This window comes from Antedon bifida, chromosome 1, assembly GCF_963402885.1.
Source record: "Antedon bifida chromosome 1, ecAntBifi1.1, whole genome shotgun sequence".
Lineage (NCBI taxonomy): Eukaryota > Metazoa > Echinodermata > Crinoidea > Comatulida > Antedonidae > Antedon > Antedon bifida.
Genome location: NC_136226.1, coordinates 4,059,161 through 4,082,786, shown reverse-complemented (window position 1 = coordinate 4,082,786; position 23,626 = coordinate 4,059,161). Strand labels below are relative to the sequence as shown.

Below are 23,626 nucleotides of genomic sequence, written 5' to 3'. Positions count from 1 at the left end.
CTACGCCAGATTACTCAAATCCTAAGATCTCTTTGCTCAAGCTTACTGTACTTAAACCGCCTCCCATAAACATTCAGAAACACCTGTATTCTACTTTAATATTAAAAAAAAAACAATGAGTGGATCTCACTTACGTTACGTCACTAATAGTAAAGAAAACAACTTTCAGAAAACAGTAGAATGCAATAGAATTAGTTTTTTTTTATATCTTTGTTTAGATATTAAATAAGGACGTCAATGATAATTATTTTAATAATTAAAATTTGTGTAAATATTCCCCTCTCTCAGTATTTCAATAACCATTGTTGAAATTCAGCAGTTATTGGTAAGCTAAACCAGTTTAGTAAATTTATAATTACAATATAATTATTATCATATCAATCTTACATTACGAAAAATGCTATTTCTATTAGTATTTTTGTTTTTGACGATAATGATATTGCTGATAAGAATTCAATATCCATTTCAGATTTACATCACTAGACACAGATAATAAACTTGTAAAAACAAATTACAAGTAATCAGGCATTAATTGTTTTTACTGTGCAACCGTTCCGAATTTCCCTTTGTTTTGGTCGATCGGTTGTGAAAGGGAATCCCCCATGACGTAATTTCTGACGTATGTGGGAGGTCCCCTGAGAAAGGACTTTTCCAGGCTCGTTCAGAAACATGTTTTATTTTAAACTTTATAGCTATATTTTGAAATTAATTAAATTAAATTATATTTGTTGCTATTGTATATAAAACTATACTTTACATCTTAACATGTTTTTAAGTTTTGGCAGTGTATGGAAATGTGAATAAATAATGATACAATTTTCTTCTTTTAGGTTATTTTAAATGGCTCTTCCGCTCGAGTTAATTTATTGTATTGAAATTATTTATTGGCGTTTGGCTGGGTTTGCCTTTTGTGTGTGATTGTTTGTCTATTCGTGTTACAGAATATAAAGAGGATCAACACAATGTTACCGTTATAATGTTGAAAGAATTGTCCTAAAACTAAACAGTCATGGGTTCGCCGAGTGGACCACAATTTGGACGTTTCGTAGATTATTTTGTGGTGTGTGGTCTCGATCCCACATCGGGGCTTCAGGCAGATCATTTAGCGGGTAAGTTGTGAATGGTATCTGGCTGAATGTATCCTAGGCTAGGCCTAGCTAGGCCTTAGGGATAGCCTAGCTAGCTACTAGGCCTAGCTGTTCGCCGTGCCTTAATCTAGAATCTAGGCCTAGTAACAATAATAACATTATTAGTCGACCCGCATTTGTTTAAAAAGAATGTTTTTAAGTTGTAAACTTGTTTTTTAATTTTAAAGAGCACAATTTTTAATTTATTGTGTAGAGGCTAGGCCTAGCCTAGGCCTACACAGTTGTCAGTGTAATGAGTCCAGCCTAAAATAAAATGTTACTGTTAATATTATTGAGTGTTATTAACCATTTAGCTAATACAGTACCACCAGTGTGCATATCGTCTAGCCCGACATTCCGCAACCTAGTATGGACCACGGCATGGTCAAAATTTTGGTTGCAAAATATTTTATTAAAAAAGGTCACGTATGCCTCACAAGAGTTAAGATGATGATGGTGTTTGATGTTGTTGTGTTCAGTGGTTGGTGAAAATGTTAGTAAACATCAAACACCATATGAAGATTATATTTTTAAATACCATGGCAAAATAACTTATGAAAAAAGGATTATGAAGTAATGCGTAGTGATCACGATATGTAAAATCCTCAATTTTTCTTACCTCAGATGGCGCTTCTGAGGTGACCGTTACGTTTGTTCATCTGGGTCATTTGGGCCATGGGATGGTCCTGTAAAAACGTATTTTAGCGTACCTATTATTATACTATGCTTCATATGCTTTTCTTATTTATTATTCTAAGTTTGAATTAGGCCTAGATGGATTGATCAACTCAATATTTGGAGGCCAACCACAAAATACATTAAATTATATAGTAAAAAAGTATCCATGAAATGAAATTACTTCCTTCCATGTCTGTTCAATATTTCACTACGATTTCAAAATGTCTTCAATGATTTTACTTAAAGAATTATCAGATTACCACCACTGCCCTGCAAAAAAATACAGAACAGAAGACAATTGAGTGTTTCCTTTTCTAGGATTACTTCCTGCTTGGAACAAAGGCTAAATCGTTGTGAAGGTCACTGACAGACAATCTTATCTTCTTTCCTTTGCTGCTCAACATAAATTGTCTTCATGCAATATTACCTATTATTTTCTACCATGGCTTTGATGATACAATATAACCCTCCTATAATTCTTCTACAGTATGCAAGGATTAATTGTCCTGCAGTATTTCTATTTATGACTTTGTGATATTTGTTTCTTGTTTTGTAGTAGTATAGATTCAAAATAAAAACATCGCACATCACAAACTAAAGGTATCCCATCAATGGGGATTCTATCTTCCACTATTTTAAACACCACTCTAAATCAAATTTTACGTGACAAAAAAATATGATATGTTCATAATTACAGTATATGGACATGACATATTTGGGCATATCACTACCATATTTGGGCACATCACACTTTTTTGTCAAACTAGTTTGATAGTGTAGACAGAGCTTAAGAACGCACTACATTTTCATCATTCACAGTGAAGAGAAAAAAAAAATGTCACTGTCTCGACAATCGCATTATGAATATTTCAAATACCAAATTTTTCAACAAAAATTAGCAAATTTTTACAGTTAATTTAATCAGTGTTTGGGTGTATTTTACAGTTGATTTAATCACTGTTTTGGTTGTAAAACAAGTAAAGTTAATTTTTTTTATCACAATCACAAAATAATGGTTATTTGATTGATGGCCATTGACCTTGTTTAAATTTCTTTAGAGAGAACAAACTGAAATGTATTGGTTAAATTATATATTATAGTTAATTGAAGTACTGTAGGCAAACTTCTTTTAGTATTAGATTGGTGAGGGCTGCCACGGTACCGTACTAAAAGCAACGGCAATAAATTTTTAATCGTATCGTAAAGCCTTCCCACATGATTGTTCAATAATATTAATGGATGGTACTGTATAAGTATTTTCAACATCTAAAATGCACTGTACAAAGGAATTGTTTAAATTATAGATTCAACCAGCATAAATATCATACAATAACATACAATACAATAAACATACACATTTCTGGCCCGGGGCAGCTTAAGCAAAATATATTGCTGTAAATTCTACCCCTTGTAACAATCAAATACAGAATAAATGTATTAGTAATTTCAATAGATTGCATTTACACTTACAGTTAGTTTAATAATCTTACAGTTAGTTTTAATAAATTACTAAATTATTATGTGCTATTTTTGGAATCTTAAATTACACCATTTAATACTGTACACTCATAAAATCAAATGAAAACACACAATTGCCATTATTAAAAAAATTAAATAAGAACTGATCAAGGTTTAATCTTTGGTTTAATGAAGTAATGGAGATGGAATCTCACATTACTGTATTTTAAACGTGAAATAAAATGAGAATTCAACATTTCGATCTTGTTGTACAGCAAGTACAGTAATTGTAATTTAATAATAATAATAATAATAATAATAATAATAATAATAATAATAATAATAATAGTTCATTCTTATATAGCGCATATAAGCAAGCTCAGCATACCCCAGTCATTATCTGATCAAACACCTATGGAAACATACTCCCATATATGCAGCTAGTAATCAGCGCAAAGTTGTGTCTTGATCTAACCGGGTTCCCAATTATTTAACTAATTATGCAAGAAGAATCATGATAATTTTTGTAATATATTAATGTATTAACTAATTAATATGAGAAGATTGTAATAATTAATGTAAACAAGATAAGATGTTTTTTTAATTTAACTAATTAATATGTAAGATGTGAAATGTTGATGATTCATGTTATTTGCATTTTCTTTGTTGCCAAACCTGATGTGACTTGTATAAAATACAAATTAACACATAAATCAACCACTTAACATATGCTATTTAAAGTAGGCCTACATACAATGTTTTACTAATTAAACGATACTGTGATGTTTTAAGCTCTGTCTACACTGTCAAACTAAAGTGTTATGTGCCAAATATGGTAGTAATATGCCCAAATATGTGTAGATGGACATGATGATGTCATATCACTGCCATATTTGAGCATATCACTAGCATATATGAGCACATCACACTTTGTTTGTCACATAAAGTTTGATAGTGTACAGTAGACAGAGCTTAAGGGTCTTATGGTTCAAAGCCTGTCAAAGTTCCAATATTTTTCTGAGCTTCAAGTTTCATGGGTTGGTTAAATGTGCTATTAACATTGGGTGTGAAAAAACATCTAATGTATTGTACTGCTTTTTTGGGAATGTTCTTTTTACTACATACAATACATTACAGGTACAGTACAAGACAAGCTATGCCGCTGCCAGATCTTTTTGTATCAGTAAAGAAACCCTACATTCTTGCTAAATCCTTACCCTATCCCTGACATTACACAAATAGCAATTCCATATTTGTAGTGTAGTGTACATTACTAATTAACTTGTACTGTGTTGTATTGGCACTTGTTTATTTGCACTGATCATCAACTCCCAGGTACCAGCTAACTGTCCATTGCATAATTTATTGCATCATTTATGTTCACTGTACTCTGACCGATGCTCTGATCATGGAGAAAAATGGACATGCGCAGATGCCGTGAAACTGTATGAAATGTAACCGACCATGTTAATATGTGGTTAAAACTGCCACTATATAACGTAGATGACTATAGGCCTAGAGGTTTAGCCTATCCCGTAAGAGAATATTTTAATACTTTATTTTGATAATTGTGGATAATTATTAATATACAACAAATGAAAAAAACAAATTTTTAGTACAAATTAGGCTACTACAACATGATCTTTGTTTATTAAACAATTTACTATTTTGAGGAAAATTTTTCAATTTTATAAAACACAAGTAGTCATCACTGAATTCTACATTTTAATGATGTTGATTTTTTAGCATCATTCATTTCCGTATTGTTGACAGAAATCAATGCAGGGAAATCATGTCAAATCATTATGTTAAAACAGTATAAACAGCAAATTATAAATTCTAGGCTGCACATTCAAAACACATGCATAAATGTAAATTCATTTATAAATTATAAGACATTTCGGATACAGAGATGCTTAAATATTTAAGTTCTCTTGGATGTATGAGTCATCACGCAATTGGCGACAGGCTGTCCTTACTCTATTTCCTATGAGATTCGTTGAGAGCATTTGCTTCAATTGTGGATGATAATGAGGTATGCTGTTCTGCAGAGCTGCTCCGGGTCTTTATACAAGTTACAAAAGCAATATGTCAATCGGTGAATTCCGATAAGGACACACAATCAAGCCATCACAACATTCAAGATATAATATTTATTATTAAATTTAAACAACGTTCCCAATTACAATCTCACTGATATTATTTATAATTCAGATTTTATAATTAGTAGGTTTTAATAAATAATACAAGTTAAGTAATGTAAAAAAACTGTATGTAAATGATGACTACCGATAAGTCCATTTTTCACATCACATCATCACTGCAATATTAGTGATATTATTTTAGAATTTAATTAAAATTCAGATATTTTATAATTAGGTTTGAATGTACAGTACTACACACTATTAAATATTACTGCTGCTGCATGTACTGCATGTGAATGACGACTAGTACAATAAAGTTAAAAAGCATTAAAAACATTCTTTTCATCACATCAAGATATTTTTATACAATTTTACAGTTTACTATTGTAATAACTTATATTGTAATATTGCATTGCAAATTTTTATCTTGTACAACATGTACAAGAGTTTTAATGCAATGCACAGTATGTAAACACCAAATGCTGATATGGCCATGAAAACAAGCCATTTTTTACATCATGCATGGAGAAATAAGTTAATCACATTAATAAACAAATTTAAACATTATCATAAGATGTTAATTAAAACAATTTTTCATTATCATAAGTACAGTTAATTCAATTTAGAATTTAGATTTATAATTAGGTCTACAAGATAAGTTTAAACACAGGCTGATAAACAACAAACAAAAAACACTTTTTACATAATTAAACATTTTTACATAATATTAAACATTTTTACATCTACTGTTAGTTACTGTACCATAATACATAACAATATTTCCATTACAATATTAGTAGTGATATTATTTATTGTTCGTCTTCATCATAATTAGGTGATATGAAATAAATCTGTCATCTATTCTAAGGGAATTACCTAAATTGAAATCGTAATGATATGAAAATATTTATTGAATATTATTATACTATAGTATTATAAATTCTTTAATTTTTGATGTGTGGCTTTTGATTCACATTCTTTTCATTATGTATGTGATTTTGTTTGTGATATTAATAAATCACAAATGTTATGTTTATACTGTATATTTTTTTGTACAGATTTCAATAAATTCAACAGTAATATCTGAATTCACAAGCCTTTTGTGTATATAATTCATTTATGTTTTTAATTTCATTTTTAATACAAGTACAATATTATTGTAAAGGGATTTTATACAATTTTTTGGTGAAATTTTTTATATTATTTAGTAAACTGTTTATGGTTTATGAATGTACCACAAAATCCTGTTATTGTTTTTTATTTTATTTTTTGTATCAATTTGGATTTTGAATACTTAGTCAGATTTTTCACATTTTTTTGTTGAATATGCCAATTTCATGTTCTATTAGTTATTCACTTTGACCAAAAATTGAATCGAAGAAAACAACATTTTTACCTGAAAAAGTGAAAAAAAATGTAATCTAAAGCAACCAAATTATCTGTCAATCAATGCGTTTCTGGTTGAATTTAACCGTTTGTTTTGTCTTTTTATATGTAAAAACATTCTTTCTTTTTTTCTGCGGAGGTGATTTAACTAAATAATAAAAATAAATTGTTTAAACTACAAAATGCCCTTTTCGAAATCTGATTTTATTCATTTTTTCATACATCTTTAATAATATTTATTGTTTATTTGTATCTAACAATCATAAGCATGTGATTGCTTGAGATAATAATAATAATAATAACTGGTACTTGATATAGCGCATTATGCTGAAAGCCTCAATGCGCTTTACAAAGACAGAAAATTTTGAAAAATTACAAATTAAAAAGGTGGGTTTTGAGGAGAGATTTGAAGACACTGGTGGAAGTAGCCTGACGGATTTCAATAGAGATACTGCTCAAAGTCCATCATTGGTGGTTCAGAAAGTAAAGTCCAGTCTTGCAGTTTGGGAGTCTTACAGGTGGACAGACTAAAAGTCTGGCTAGGGTTTACAATAGAGTATGGCTATTAACAAAAAATTAATGGCTAAAAAGACTTTAATACTTTGAAATCTTTACGCTGGTGATTTTAAGTACAAAACACTTAACACTATACATTTCCTTTTCTTTATGAATGGAAAATATTTAAACAAATAGATTGATAATAATAGTAGATCATACTATTATATCCAATGTATAATTGTCTTCATCTATTCAATACTATTACAACCTGTTTTCTGATGCTTTTAATACTAATAACCTCTTAGTCTAATTATTTCACAATTCTAGGCTGTGTGACCTTGCGTTACATCGTTCCATTACTCTATCTCTTCGTACTACTTGTTATTTTCCACTTTAGCTCGTCTTACGCAACAGTGCTGCCATCAATCTGACAGCGCCAATGCTCTTTCTCTTCGTTGTTTTCATTGCTATTATGAATTACGGTTTTTTTGTCTCAAATCAATACAAATTTCATCGATGTCTAAATTGGGATTGTGAAAACTAGAATACCTAGAACTGATATTGATTTTTAGAGGGGGTATTGCCGTTCATACCGTAATTGAAAGTTGATATGACACATACTGAATGTTGATGTCAATATTAAACATGGTGTTTTCATCACATTACGAACCCCCTCTAGATTACGTGTATTGTACTGTGGATTTCAAAATTAGTTTACCAATCTCGCAAATATATTTAACAAAATATGTTATTTCAACTGTTCGATTTAGGAAATGAAAAAAGTTTAATCAAATGACAGAGCAGTGATTGAATGATCTTATTTTGTAATAATTTTAATTTAAATTTGGAATATGTTTTATTAAGATATTATTATATTGTTATTTGTCTATGCTATTTCTTATTTATTCCATTATTGTTTAAATCTTCTTAAAAGGAAGTATATAAATGTCATTTTAAATTTAAACTATAAAAATCCAAGCCTGCAGTAAGTGGATTTTGAAGGTTCTTGAATGGCGCTTTTAAGCTTTTCTTTTTATATTTTTGTAGGAGATAGCAACCATGTGACACCTTTACTACGGGGGTACAAAGGTCAAGTTTTACAGCACTACCCAAAAAATGTTGACTGGAACCCATTCGATGATGCTGGTATCAATATGGTAAGAGAGAACTTGTATGGAAATACTGTAAAAAAATAAGTGTGACATTTTGTAATTGCATGCTGGACAGAGTGGCTATCTTTGAATTTCCAATAATTAGAGCTGATTTGGTTAAATTGACAAATTAATGACAGTGAAGTAAAAGTAATAAGGAAATAATACAAACAATTGTCCCCCTATTTGGAGTTTCCCCTGAATAGAACGGGTTGGTCGTTATTACCCCTAATTCACTTCACAGGAGTGTGCCCTGTATTCACAAGACTAAAGAAATGATGAAATAAAAACACATTTGACATTTTGATCTATTTGTAACATTTTCATCTGAAATTATTTTGAATTTTCTGGTATTAAGAAATAAGAATATTTTAATTCTTTTTTTTATAGTTGTGTATGCCAAAGGGATTATCATTCCGAACGCAACGAGATAAGAAATCTCCCCAACTTCATTCATTTGTGGTGACCCGTGAGGATGGAACACGTATATACGGTGCGGCGTTAACATTTTACGAACCTGTAGAAGACCAAGGTATTTGCGTCTCCATGCAGGCTCTTCACACAAAATATCAAAACGAAACAAAAAATCGCGAAAATGAAATTAACGTGTATGGCGGTAGTCCACAGATCAGTCGACGCAGTTCCAACCAATCATACGCAACTTTTCCAAAAATGGCAAGTCGTCGACCATCTGCATCAGCTATTGGTCGAATTTCTCCTAAGATACATAGACGTAGCGACGCGCTACAATGGCAGAACAAAATAGGAAGTTTTAATATTCATAAAGACAGGTTGTATGTTACAAAGAGCATCTGTCTGATTATGCAAATGCCATATGTAAAATCATGTTTTAAATTTCTCCTGCAAGTGGAGGATGTTATGGCAAATAAGGAAGCGCCCAAAGTGTGTCTAGAACAGTGTCTATTTAACCTTCTGTACGAAGTACCGCTGCCACCACCGGGACGCAGCATGAAATTTAACGGAATAACCGAGAATGTATTTTGCCAATGTCCAGCTGATAACGAACTGCCTCTGTTTGAGTATCCACTGAAAGAACTCTTTCATCTGCTTAGTATCGACAACATTGTGGAGTTGTACACATGTGCGCTGTTGGAGCACCAGATTCTATTGGTGTCAAAAGGTAAGGCTCAAATGTTACCTACAGTGTGACTGTAGGATGGAAGGATGTTTCCATAAAATGATAATAATAAAATCTTTTTATAAAAGTTTTATAAAGCGCCTAATATTGTGAAACCAAACCTCTAAGCGCTGTACATATTATTACCCCAGTCATTGTTAGATCAAACATATTGAAACATACTCCTATAATGCAGCTATTATTCAGCACAAAGTTGTGTCTTACCAGGTACCCATTTTTACACCTGGGTGGAGAGAGGCAAACGTTAATATGTGTGTTGCTTTAGGATACAAGCAATATGACAAGCGTTGGGTTCGAACCCATGATCTCATGATCAGTAATCCAATGTCCAATACACTGTGTCACAAGGGTTTGCACCAAAACATAAAAGAATAGCCTTGTGTGTAGTTAATTGATAATACTTTAATTAATTTAATAATGCTTTTTTAAGTGTTATGCTAACAATAGTACAGCTTAGTTTTTAACCTTCAGATAAACCATGGATAAACCTTATTTCTCCATGGATAAATGTACTGGGTGCAAGAATTTTAGGCTTATCTTCTAATTCTATCCTACCTTTTGGAAATACCTCTCACATTATTACAAAAAAAAAGATAAGCTTGTACATACAGTTACTGAAAGCAGTGACCACAGTTTTTGTTTATACTAGACACTATATGACTATTAAAAGCATAGACCTGCAAATATGTAAAATTGAGAAATGTGTTTTTGTCGCATCTAATCTTAGAATTGACATTAAACAAGATAAGATAAGATAAATGATTTTCTTATAGATTATCAAAGGTTAATGGTGGTCGCTGAATCCATATGTTGTTTAATGTTCCCGTTCTCATGGCAACACGTCTACGTTCCCATCCTGCCAGCCTCCATGCTTCATTTTCTTGATGCTCCTGTACCGTTCATAATGGGTCTTCATCTTGACGGCAGTGAAGACAACTCGCAGATCGAAATGACGAATGAGGTACAGTGCTTTATCTTATTGTAGTGACTAACATTTATAATCTATTTTTAGCTTTATTTAAAGTTATGCACAGCGTTATGTCATTTGATTTAAGCACGGATTAAGGATTACCAAAGGAGGATTATACTAATCCTGTACATATTTAACAGACCTTTTACTAATACCACTATCAGATAAAAATACTTTTAGACTGACCAGGTAATCTTTTCAGTGACATACAATAAATAAACATTAAGCTTTCTTTTCTCTTTGTTCCGTCACATGATGATATTATGGCTATTGTGAAGTTTTTTTATTTTGCAATGTACTGAAAAACAAGTTTATGTGATAATTTTTGTTAGTGATTTTTTTTAACAGTACCATGACTACCATGTCACATGTTGACTAGATAGTTGAACTGTGGTATAGTGGTATGTTTTCCTTCTAGTTTTAATGTTCGGTGTTCGAATCCTCAGTGTAACATAATAGTACCAGACTGCATAAGCCTCATACATCATAATGGGTTTTAGTCTTAAAAGGCAATAGTTTTTATAGAGCTATAAATAACTTCACAAGAACATATGTTTCAGTATTACAACAATACCATGTAACTTGAATGTTTGTATTTGATCTATATTTTCTTATCTTTAATTGATTGAAAACAGAAAACAAATTCTTTAAAGGTTACAAAATTCATTCATCAACGAATAATAATTTCATAAAACTCCATTACCAAACTGTGTTTATTTATAGAAATCTTGTGATGTTTGTCTTAAACAGGATTTACTTTGTCAGATGGATAGTGAATTGGCAATTCTGAACAATAATATATTTTTTTTAAAGTGTGTATCTTTCTTTCTTTGTTAGGCATCATTATGTTTTGTTGACATTGACAACCATCTTGTAGACGGTCACGAAGACTTGCCATCGATTCCCAATAAAGGACGTTTAATTGAAGAAATTGCAGAAACGCTTCACAAATTCAATGTTACTCCAGACCTCGCACCAGCCAGCATTATCCAACCCAACGGAAGTGAGGACGATCTAACCAGGAAGTTTGATGGCGGGCTTGACACCGATCATGACAGTTCTTACTTTAGCTCTTGCAGTGAAAGTCCCGTATCAATGCCAATTATGCCAAGCAGGCACGACATTCTTGCGTCGAACGATATTTTCAATAAAGTTGCGGACATTGTAAAGAGAACCGGTGTAATCACGGACCTCCATGACATTCAGAAAGGAACTCAGGATGTCGACATCTCCAGAAAAGACGACGAATCAGAGCACGCCAGCAAAGAAGATGTCGACGACATGTTGTTTAACAATGCGATAAGAGAGTCATTCCTGTGGATTTTGGTGAATTTACTACTAAGATACGAGTCGTTCGTAATACAACCTAAACCGTCTACGGCGCTTGAGACATGGTTTGCCAATCGAGACCATATGCAGAATTTTGACAAGGTTAGAACAAGATGTTTTCTTTTAACTTTCAGTAAAACATTGAGTAAATTAGTTGCACTCTAGTGAGGTGGTTCGTGTTTTCAATCCTAAAGTCTTTAGCTCTCTCTACACTACCAAACTTTATGTGACAAAAAATGTGATGTGTCTCATACAGTATATCGACACGATGATGTCATATCACCATATTTGAGCACATTTTTCCAACTAGTTTAGCTGTTGTAAACATAGTAATTGACCTTTACCCTTACTTTTAATTTCAACGTTTCAAGCTTTCATTTAAACTTTGAAAATGTCTGAGGTGAAAATATTAATATATGTTGCCAAGGCTAAAAACTAGGAAACACAATTTCCTGAAAATGGAAAAAGCAGATAATTGGCAATCTCAAAAGCTATTGGGATAATCACACTTCTGCAATAACAATTTTTAGTTAAATTGACAATCTTAGAACTGACAGTTTTCTTTATAGGTGGTAGGCATTTACTGGATTATAATGTAATGAGGTAAAGTGCTTGACACTGCTGCTAAATTGTTATACATCTAACACATGTTCAATTACATGGCCCCAACCTGATAGTACTTGACCTGTCATGTGAGTGTCTGTTTAGAGCATATGTTTGCTGAAAAATGAAACTAAAAATAGTATTAAAATAGAGGTCTGAGTTTTGTCAACAAGGATTTGCCATTGTTTTTAACACTATTGTTTTTAAAATTAAACATTTTTTAAAATAATAACAGTCAATATTACTGAAATTGTAAAAAAAAAAGGTACATATTCCAAGCATGGTCAAGCAACATACTGTATTATAAAGAATCAAAATATTTATGCATTAAAAATGATTTTAGTGATAAGAATGTTAAGAATATGCATTTGAAAATAATTAAAATATTGATTATGATAATGATAAGCAATATTATGAACAATATTTGTAGAAAATTTTTTTGTTTCAATTTTTTTATGTCCTTGCTTAAGGTAAGCATTTGTCCTAGGATTATATTTTCTTATTTATTTGTACTGATTGCTTTTTGTTTTATTGAATAAAAGTGGTTTAAAAAAATGTAATCCAATTTATTAACATTTAATGAATTTTATTTTTATTTCTTTAATTCAATTTTGTAGGCTGCCTTTCTTTCCGACCAACCGGAAGCATCACTGCCATTTCTAGCAGCTTTCATCGAGACCCAGATGTTTGCGACATTTGTTGACAGCAAGATCATCTCCGGGTCAGAGGGCAAAGACCGCATATTAAGTATATTTGATGAACGTATAGAATACTGCAAACAACACGGCCCGACCTCGCCTGTTGATGACCAATTCCAAAATCCATTTATCAAAGAAGCAGGTGCGGTATCCAATTTGACATTTTATTTATTAAAACAAAAATTTAGATAATATTTGACCTTTTTTTTAAGGAAAAAAATGTGTTTATTATTTATTAGTGTAAACAATTGTATTTTAATATTATCTGATGCAAAATGTGGAGAAAAATTTCTATTTGTTTATTATATACAAATTGCAAAAGTATTCAAGTTTATTTCAAATTTTAATTGCTTTCTTTTCATGGAGAAACTTATTTTTTATGGTATTTACAATTAGAAATGGCCAGTAAAGTAAATGTAAACATCATTAGTGATTTCTTGTTTTGTTTGTTTATGAGCTATTATATGAAACAAACATTTGCCTTAAGCTGTTTATCTAAGTTAAATCCTGGATATTATTATAAATATCTTTAATGCCAAACAAAGAAATATTGCTGTTAGTTGTTTGTACAATAATGGTTAACAATATATTTAAAGTATTTATTAAAATTACATTTCAGACTTTGTTTATAGTTTATTTCAAAATAAACTATTGATTGTGCAACAATCTATTTATAATAATAGAGATGCATTTGTTATTGTTATACTTTGTAAATTTATTTCATTTTCCCTTAGTTTTTGTTGTTAAAATACTATAACAATGTTTTTGTAACATTTAGTTTCGGTTTTATGATGGTTTTTATGAGCTGAAAAGGCAAGATTTAATATAATAGCTGTGGCTTTCATACTAATTATAATGTGGTTATATATGAATTTCCTAATGAATTTGTTGTTGACAGTTAAATTTAATCATTTCAACTTTAAAACACAAATCAAATAATACTTTTTTAATAAATACATTATACCCTGTTGTATACGGTACTGTTACAAAAAAATTAACTTAAGACTTGATGAATATTAAATTTAAAATTTGCAATGAATTTACCTCCATAAGATCAAAATTAATTGAGATTTTGTCGTTTTTCTTTCATAGATGAGATGATTTTGCATCGTGCTAAGAACATAGATTTCATTCCGTCAAGGTCAACACACTTAATTGGTAGCAATGATTCCAAAACAGATTGGCAATATAGGCTGTTCCCCGTCCTTCGGCCAGAACTATTAGAGGAACCAACAAAATCTAGGTATGTATGCTGCATATTACTTTGGTCCCACTTTGAAGCAACACAGCGACGTAAGCTAAAGTTGACCAATCACAAGAGACAATTGGATCTTGCAGTTTGCTTACATCCTTTGTTGCATCCAAGTGGAAACCACGCTTTATGTTTATGAAAAGTAGAAGCTTTTTTCAAGTAAATTATGTATTGTAATAAAATACTTTTTGTTTATCTTTGTTTAATTTGTTTACAGATATAGTAAACATCGGACCTCTTTACAATGGAGAGGAAGAGATCGTCAACAGCAGCACTCGGAACACTTAAGGCAAACACCAGACGAGAGGAGGGTAAGTAAATGACGATGGTATAGGTTTATGATGATGTGAGATGGTGTTCTACTCCCTTGAGTCATAAGTTGAGTTGAATTGAAAGTGTAGTTTTAACTATTTATCATTTTTTATGTAACAATATTTATCTGGTTTATATTTTAATAGAGACTCATAAAAGAAGCAACGGCAAAACCGAGGAAAGGAACCGTTAACAGTTTTTCCCATGCAAATGCCGAACAAACAAATACAAAGTTTGTAGCAGACCTATTAACAGAAGTAAAAACAAAGGTAAAATAATATGGTGTCATTTGTATCAAGGCAATCCAACATCAAGATGCTGAACTCCGGAGATCAAAGGGTGTACCTGTGGCTGTGACATGACCAGTTCCACACCCATTAACAGACACTGCGCCCCGCGGAGAATATGTACATAGTACAGTACTGTTGGTATGTCACAGCCACATGCTTGTATATAATAAAATTGAGAAAAAATGGTGGAACCGAGTTAAATAGATCAGCCCCTGCACCTTTCAACGTATGATATATCCTTGAACATTCTCCATAAACTGTTTTTGTTGTACTTAACATTCAAATACAGCATATTCCATTAATTTTGGCAATAATAAAACAAAATGTCATTCGTGTTGTTTTACGAGACATCTGTCATCCTAGCCTGTTAATTTGCTTTTTTTAATAAGTTGCTGTATCGTATTTCTACAGACGAAGAGATTACTTGTGTTCAAAATGGGACAGGAAGCTGTAGAACTAGGTCATGGAGAGGTCAACAGGTCAGGGGTCGAGGAGAATACATTAATAGCTAGTCTTTGTGACCTTTTAGAAAGAATATTTAGTCATCACAGTACAAAGAAACAGGTAAATATCTAAATATTTGAAAAAATTGCGATGTTTCGTCTTAATACCACGCTGAGGGTGTTAAAGAGTCACGATCCAATAGAAATTTGAACAATACCATAGAAACCCCATAACATATCAAGCATAAGGTTGAAATTTTCAATATATCACCGGGTGGCTTTAATAGAATTTCTTTTTTGCCTGTTTTTCTGAGTATGCCATTTGAGTAAATAAAGGTTTGAAAATTTAACAATTACAGTTTAAACATTTATTTTCTGAAATTAAAATTAATTAATTGATTATTTTATAGTGTAAGTCAGCATTATGGTCACTTCTTATGAGTTACAAGAGATCAAAAGACAAAAAATACAAAGCAGACTTGGCATTACGGAAGCAGTCTTTAGCAACTAGTAAGTACATATTAATACAGTTAACTCTCCCATTGCTTGCCTGACATTCTGAATGTGTTTTTAATGTTAAAAAAGAATTTGTACCTTTGGACCTCAAGACAAGTCTGGTTTTGAGAGAGTTTCTGGTTTTTCAGAGAGTGCGGTATAGGGAGAGTGGACAGAGTATACTCCTGAATGATTGGATATGTAATTTTGCTATTTATATACGAATTTAAGTAACATATGATTTGAAGTTTTGCATCCATTTTTAGCCTAAATTTGGGGGTGGGATTGTGCTAGAGCATGGCAATATACTTGCTTAGTCATATTTTAAATTTAGAAGAGAAATTGAAATTACCATTTTTCTTCTGTATGAGCATTTTTGCCGTCATGTAATTTTCTACTTATAATCCTAATTTTTTATTTTTTATTTTAAATTTTTATGATTAATATTTTTGTTTCAAATTTTTCATTGAAATGCTATTTGTTTTAGCATGATACTTTAGTTTTGCAATATTTTTCTTATATACTGTAATAAGAATGTTACAATTAGTTTCCAATTGTTTGTGTTTGTAGCACTGGACAGTAGCAGTGGAGCACCAAGAAGTGCGATACTATCAAGCATGGAGGCCATTAACATGGGTCGTAGGAAGAGTACAGGTAGTACTGCTGAGCCTGTAGTACATCCACCTAATACGGATCTTGTTTTTGACATGAAGTATGTATAGTTACAATTGCATGTTTCTAAATAAAGACCACTTACAACCGGTTTTTACTGGTTCTTTAGATAGGACATAGAAGATTATTAAAATTAAAAAGTTCACTAATAAAACCTAAAAGTTAATCTGTAGAATTTAATTTGTGATTTCTTCGTTTTTAGGAAGATTCAAAGTATGCCAGCCATTAGGACAGATGTGGGTTGCGCAAGAGCTTGGGTTCGTCTCGCTCTTGAACGTAAACTGCTCAACAAACACATGAAAGAAGTTCTTTACAACTCGGAACTTATGAAGTAAGTAAAATGAAAGACATCAGATCTTATAGAACCCGAGAACTACTTGCGAATTTTTTCGCAAGTATTCTCAAATGTACTTAGTATAAAGTACAAATTACGTCAGAGTAGGGCAAAACATCTAATTACTCAACTCCCTGACGCAAAACTACAATTACATCAGCTCTTGTAATGTAAATAGTAAGTGATGAAAATATAATAAATATGCTTGGAACTTGGAAATAATATGTTTTGAACTTTGACCTGATTTGGTTGTCTGTCTGGACCATGGCTCTTATAGGCTTAATATGCATGTGAACCAGACTGAACAATTGACCATCCAATCTCTCAACTTAATAGTACAAATACACACATTATTTTTGTCATGAAAATGCATTTGGAAAATAATATTTGGCTTGGCACATTAGAAATAACTTCATGCCCTTGTTTTTAAATTGTAAATCATTATTCTTTTACATATTTTGCTCGGCACTCATCACGAAATAAATTCATGCTTTTATTTTTAAATTGTAAATAATATATATTGTTATTCTTTCACAGAAAACGTTATAAGCGATGTTCTTTCTTACGAACAGAAGATGAAAAGGAGCAGTTTCTCTTCCATTTGTTGTCACTAGAAGCTGTTGATTTCTTCTGTTTTACTAATGCATTCCCATCAGCAGGTTAGGTTTTATCTATTTACTTCATAGTAGAACATCTAAAGGGAACACTTTTGGAACAAACAAAGCGATCTCTTAATATGGGTGTTTTCTGAATATGGGTTGGCCATAATGATAAAACTTATATTTCCTTCGTTGTTTCATGTGAAAATGTATTGGTTGATTTAGTATCAGGTGCTGGGCATTATTTCCTCCCATCAGTTTTTGTAATTATTTTGAGAATTGTTTTTTTGACATGATAGGCTGATGAATAATCCAATCGAAATGCAACCATCTGTTCAGAATTTAATTCTGATGTCTAAAGTCTCATGTCCAAACAAATTTACTTTTAAAAGACTTATATCATAGTATAATATATAGGGGATAAGTTTGTATTGTTATATAATATATAATATTTGTATTGTTTTACAGTTGTCCCATACAAAGTTCTCATATTCCAAAGTCGGAAATTCCAGGCAGGAACGTCAGCAAATCCATGGATATGTCTGGCAGGAGAGATGGGAGAGACAGGTATGGTGCGGTTACCAAAGTATACCCAAGAAATTCTGTTTGAGGTGAGCTCTCCATACCAGAACAATACTTTGTGTAGGCTTAACAGAGAACATTTTGAGACCGAATAGAAGTACATATGATATTATTTTAACTCCTGCTTTTCTGTGTTTAGTACACTAACTTAGGTAGACTGAGTACCCTTCGAATTGGACATGATGGGACAGGAATTCTTTCCCGTTGGATGGTAGAGCAAGTGCTAGTTCGAAATCAGATCACAGGCCACACTTACAAGTGAGTATATTCATATTTGTCAATCAATTATGGTAAAATTCGAGATCTCTTGAAACGTTTTTTTATATGTAAATTATACATATTTTATTTCCATAGTTTTCCATGTGGACGCTGGATCGGGAAGGGCGTAGGCGATGGAAGTCAGGAACGATTACTTGTAGGGCAGCTAATATCTCCATCAAAGAAGTTGGATGATGTCATAAGGGTCAGAGCAACCTCACCAATGACTGCTGGATCTTCTTCCCCGACATCTCGCAGAAGGAGCAGTAGTCCGCCCAAACCAGGAAAAGATTTCCTCCAGGAGACGTTGACTGATGCGGTGAATAATATTGTCAAACATTTCTATCGTCCAGAAAAAGAGGTTAGTGTTAAAAGACAATAATGTGTGACTGCACAAATCCGTATAATTCTCCAGATGAAAACTGAAACTTAAGCCTCAGTGTCAGTGAGAAAAAAAAATCTAATATTAAAATAGGAAATTAGTCATGCATGCAATTTCAACTAAATAATGTCGTCTGAGAGATGCGTAGGCCTAAGCAATGTAGTGAATAGTTGATTTTTTTTTTTAATTTAAATGGCTTTTATTTTTAAATGCTCAAATACTAAAAAGAAGCCAACCCTAAATTTTTATTTAATTTTCGGGTTGATCGGGCTTGGGCAACATAACATAAATAAGTTTGGACTTGCTCAGTAGTGCTGCATGCTTTAGACATATTAATAATGCTACACGTTTTACGCCCAAAGACAATAATAACATTTATTTTATTCATTCTCTTTTTACCTTTTCAGCGTGGAAGTTTGACTCTCCTATTATGCGGTGAGATGGGTCTAGTGCAATGTTTAGATGAAATATTACAGCATGGGTTCAAATCTGCCCGGTTCTTTCGTAACAACTTCTTTGTTTGGGATTTCCTTGGTAAGTTAACTTTTTAGTAGTTCAGACCATTTTCTTTTTTAGAAATACGGTAGAATCCCTACTAATTCGTGTCCTAAATAAGGGTGTCCCCTGAATTGTGGTTAGCTGTAGTTTTAAAACATATATTGCCCTCATTCTTTTCAAGTGTCCCCTTAATAGGGGTCTCGCAAATGATGGGTTCTACTGTATTGGTTTTCTTACTATGGATAGTTATAATTATTTATTTGATTTTTTGAACAGAAAAAGTATGCAAGTATCTTCAAAGTGTTGATGAGGATGAAGAGGGACGAGAAAGCACTCAAGCGGAACGGTACTCGCGACTAACATTTTGTAAAAGAGTAAATGCAATCAATGATTGTGCAAAGTTCTCTGGAAAGGATGGGAAATTCCAGCTGTTTGTATGTATAGGAATACAGTAAGTTGTTTTTTTGCCTTCTTTTCCAGTTCAATTTATTGCTTTCTGAAGAGGTTACTGACTTATCTCTATTATACTATCTCTCTCTGTATACCATCTCTGCACTTCTTCTTTAAAGAGGTTTACTGACTGTCTTACAATTCTTCTGCACCATCTCGCCACTTTTTTCTCATCTATCCTCCTCTCTTCTATACCATCTTTCCACTTCTTCTTCTTTCCTCTTCCAATCCCGTTTCCAAGTTCTTCTCAATCATCTTTATTTGTAATTTTATTGTTTTACTTTTTATAAAAAAATCGTAATTGTTGTACCATCAAAACTAAGGAGTACTATCCTTGCCGGTCATGCCTTAACTTTTTTTATCCATGGAGACCCAGATCAACACAGGGTTGCTAAACTAGAGACCAGCAACATGATTTGATCATGAAGGTTTTTTCCCCTTTTGTGGATAAATAATGCTGGCTTCCATCTTGGGGGATACTAAAACCTAATTATGTTATTTTTCTTTATAGGGAACACTTACTACATTTGTGGATTCCAATCATAGCCAACACACCAGTGACTGACAGCATGTACGAAGAGTTCTCATTCCTCCTCCACGAGCCATCTCGCATCTTCTTAACAGAAATTTTAAAATCTTTAGATGAGTTTAATTTTATGTTGGAAGCTTCTCTAACAAGGGGTTACACAGTCTGAAAATGTTATCAGATGCCTTGGACAACAATGAACAAAATATTTAAAAGAATATTCAACCACATTTTGAGAGAACAGCTAGAAAAGAATAGCCAACCTCATAAGGTCAATGGTTTGAATAGAGCTACACTAAATTCAAAATCTAATTGTCATAATTGACAGTTTTGGAAGGACATCCATTAAAGAGTGTTCCACCCAGTATGGAGAGATGTGAACAAAGATCATTCTACCTAGTATAAAGAGGATAGTTGTAAAGAGAAGCATATTCAATTTAATATGGAAAGGGCAGCCATGCACAAAAGAATACTCAACCCAGTATGGAGAGGACAGCCACAAACAAAAGAATATTCAACCCAGTGTCGAGAGGACAGCCACAAACAAAAGAATATTCAACCCATTATGGAGAGGACAGCCACAAACAAAAGAATATTCGACCCAGTATGGAGAGGACAGCCACAAACAAAAGAATATTCAACCCAGTATGGAGAGGACAGCCACAAACAAAAGAATATTCAACCCAGTATGGAGAGGACAGCCACAAACAAAAGAATATTCAACCTAGTGTTGAGAGGACAGCCACAAACAAAAGAATATTCAACCCAGTATGGAGAGGACAGCCACAAACAAAAGAATATTCAACCCAGTATGCAGAGAACAACTATATTCTACCCACAATAAAGAGTGACCCAAATAAGTATTATTCAAAATGCTAATTGGCATTTTATTGAATGTGTGATGATTCTCAAGAATATGCCAAAGATATTCTTAATGGTGCAGAATTATGACAAACTAGACAAACTACCTGCCAAAATAATAGAGTGAAAAAATGGGACTGTAAATATTAAGGTTAATGTAAATAATGTACTATAGTTGTAATTTGATACCCTTAACAGCAATAATAATTGAAAATGTATTGACACATGCCAATCAATTAAATTTTACACCTACTTCTCTATTTTATTTACTTTTTAAGGTATGTTCACACACATTTTGGTTGGGTAGACAAATAAATAGAAAATTATACCTAAGTGTACAGTAGCCATACATGCAGTGTGAATGCAAGCTAAAATTCATATTTCTTATTTTTGCAGTGAATAAATAATCCAATTCTCTCTCTGTGATATTGATAAAAGTCATTCCCTTTTCCCCTAAAATATTTAAAACCATGTTTTACATTCATTTTGTTACATATTATTAATATTGACAGTAAAATAATTAAACAAATTTAAGCATTTATAGAAATGCAATTGTTGGTAAATGTTAAAAAAAAAATTGGTATGTAAAAAATGATATTTTAGGATAAATTTTAGTACAAAAATTGTAATTCTTCATATTTTGATGTGCATTAACAACTGGACCTCAAATTATTGGACATTTTTTTAAAAAGTGAGACGTGTTATCAGCGTGATCCATGCAACACAGCACGCCAAATAATTGATCGTTTAAAATGTTGGTATTATGACATCGGTATTGATTACCGTTACATATAAGATTGTGCAATGTGGATTGTTTCAAACTATTATGCTAAATTTTAACTGTTATTTGAGTGTTTACGATTTAATTTCATTTCAACTTTGCCATTTTTTATTTTAAAGTAAAATGTATTTTTTTAATTCAAGATATATGCCATTTTTATTATTAGTATTATTTTGATTGATATTTGTACAATTTGAATTTTTTTTCGTTTATGTAAAGTATATGTTCTGTATAATCATTAATATTACATAAATATTGTTCTAGGAAAGTTTGGTGAATATTTTTAAACGCCGCGTATGAAGGAAAATTTTGTTTTAAATTATTATTTAACAATGTAGGCTGAAAATCTCTCAGATTTAGTTGAAGTAAAAGAGTATGTAGACTGTACGCCAGTGAATGTGATGAGTTTTATAGTATATCATAGTTTTATGATATAGGAATTAATTGTAATTAAATGGTAACAAATTAATTATGGTTACATTATTACATTTTTAAAAATGTAATGACCGACATTAAAACATTTAAAATATCATTCTGATAGGGAAAAAGATAATAATAGCAAATAAAAAGTTTAAATTATAGTAGTCTGTTTTATAAAAAAAAATTAAAATGCAGCAGGAAAAAGAATAGGTCATTATTGACACCACTAAGTGATGCCAATTGCAGTAGCGTAACGGCTATGAGTGCTCAATGGCTAAACCTAAGGCCTTGAAGCTTATGGAGCAGGGCTCAAAGGTATAAAAATGCCTTAAAATATGTCAACACCAGGGGTCTCAGGCATCTAAGTTGTGCCACTGGCTAATTGCTTAGTATTTGATCATTGGTTGATTGATTTTCGGGAAATACATACAAACCTTACCAATTAGATTTTTTCTGCAATTTGCTTTGTAAAGCTAGAAAATTCATCTATTAAAAAACATTGTTTAATTTTAATCTTGTTGATTAATTTACTCTTGTACTTACTGCTCAAAATTAGTGTCACTTTGTGAAAAAACAAAATTAATCTGACAGGGTTTTTGTACTTTTAGGTTAATGTCACTTTGTGGTGTCGATCACTGACAAATCAGAAAACCATAAATATTAATTTTAGTATTTGTTTAGTATAAAAATACCTAAACAGTTGTATAAATTGTGAAACCGTTTAAAGACATCTACCGTAATCAGTTATCAAGTATGTACGTGTTAAATGTATATGGAAGATTATTTATTTTTGTTATGTCATGATTTCACAACAATCATGTTTTTTATGTTTTAGAATATTATGAAATTATGGTGCTAATTTGTTATTTAAATTTAAAAATTGTATACTATAGCTGTCTATGAACTATGCTTTGGTTTCAGTATCTAATCAACTCATAAAGTCTGTCTACACTAACAAACTAGTTTGACAAAAAAGTGTGATGTGCCCAAATATGGTAGTGATATACCCAAATATGGTAGTGGTATGACATCATCATGTCCATATATGGGCACATCACATTTTTTTGTCGCATGAGGTTTGATAGTTTAGTGCTTAAGGTTTACAGTAGAACCCCTCCCTTGAACCAAATTAGGAGCAATTTATATGTTTTTAGCCCTGTTTTAGGGGACACACCTTATTAAGGGGTTGTTGAGTCCCAATGGTGTCTCACTATAGGGGGTCTATTGTTTTTGTTTCTATAGCCCTGTAAAATTATGTGTGCTATTCATT

General features: G+C 31.8%; 1 protein-coding gene across 1 annotated transcript; it reads left to right on the top strand.

The window, feature by feature from the left end:
• Positions 1-923: 923 nt before the first annotated feature.
• Positions 924-23,034, top strand: LOC144838296 (DENN domain-containing protein 5B-like). The gene is made up of 20 exons (XM_078693639.1): positions 924-1,109; positions 8,339-8,448; positions 8,833-9,583; positions 10,375-10,562; positions 11,409-12,002; positions 13,121-13,343; positions 14,294-14,444; positions 14,671-14,764; positions 14,912-15,034; positions 15,467-15,619; positions 15,909-16,008; positions 16,564-16,705; positions 16,868-16,996; positions 17,537-17,658; positions 18,067-18,209; positions 18,320-18,438; positions 18,535-18,799; positions 19,228-19,354; positions 19,595-19,769; positions 20,280-23,034. The coding sequence occupies exons 1-20, from the start codon at positions 1,010-1,012 to the stop codon at positions 20,461-20,463; spliced, it is 3,993 nt and encodes a 1,330-aa protein (XP_078549765.1). The 5' UTR covers positions 924-1,009; the 3' UTR covers positions 20,464-23,034.
• The last annotated feature ends 592 nt before the right edge of the window (positions 23,035-23,626 follow it).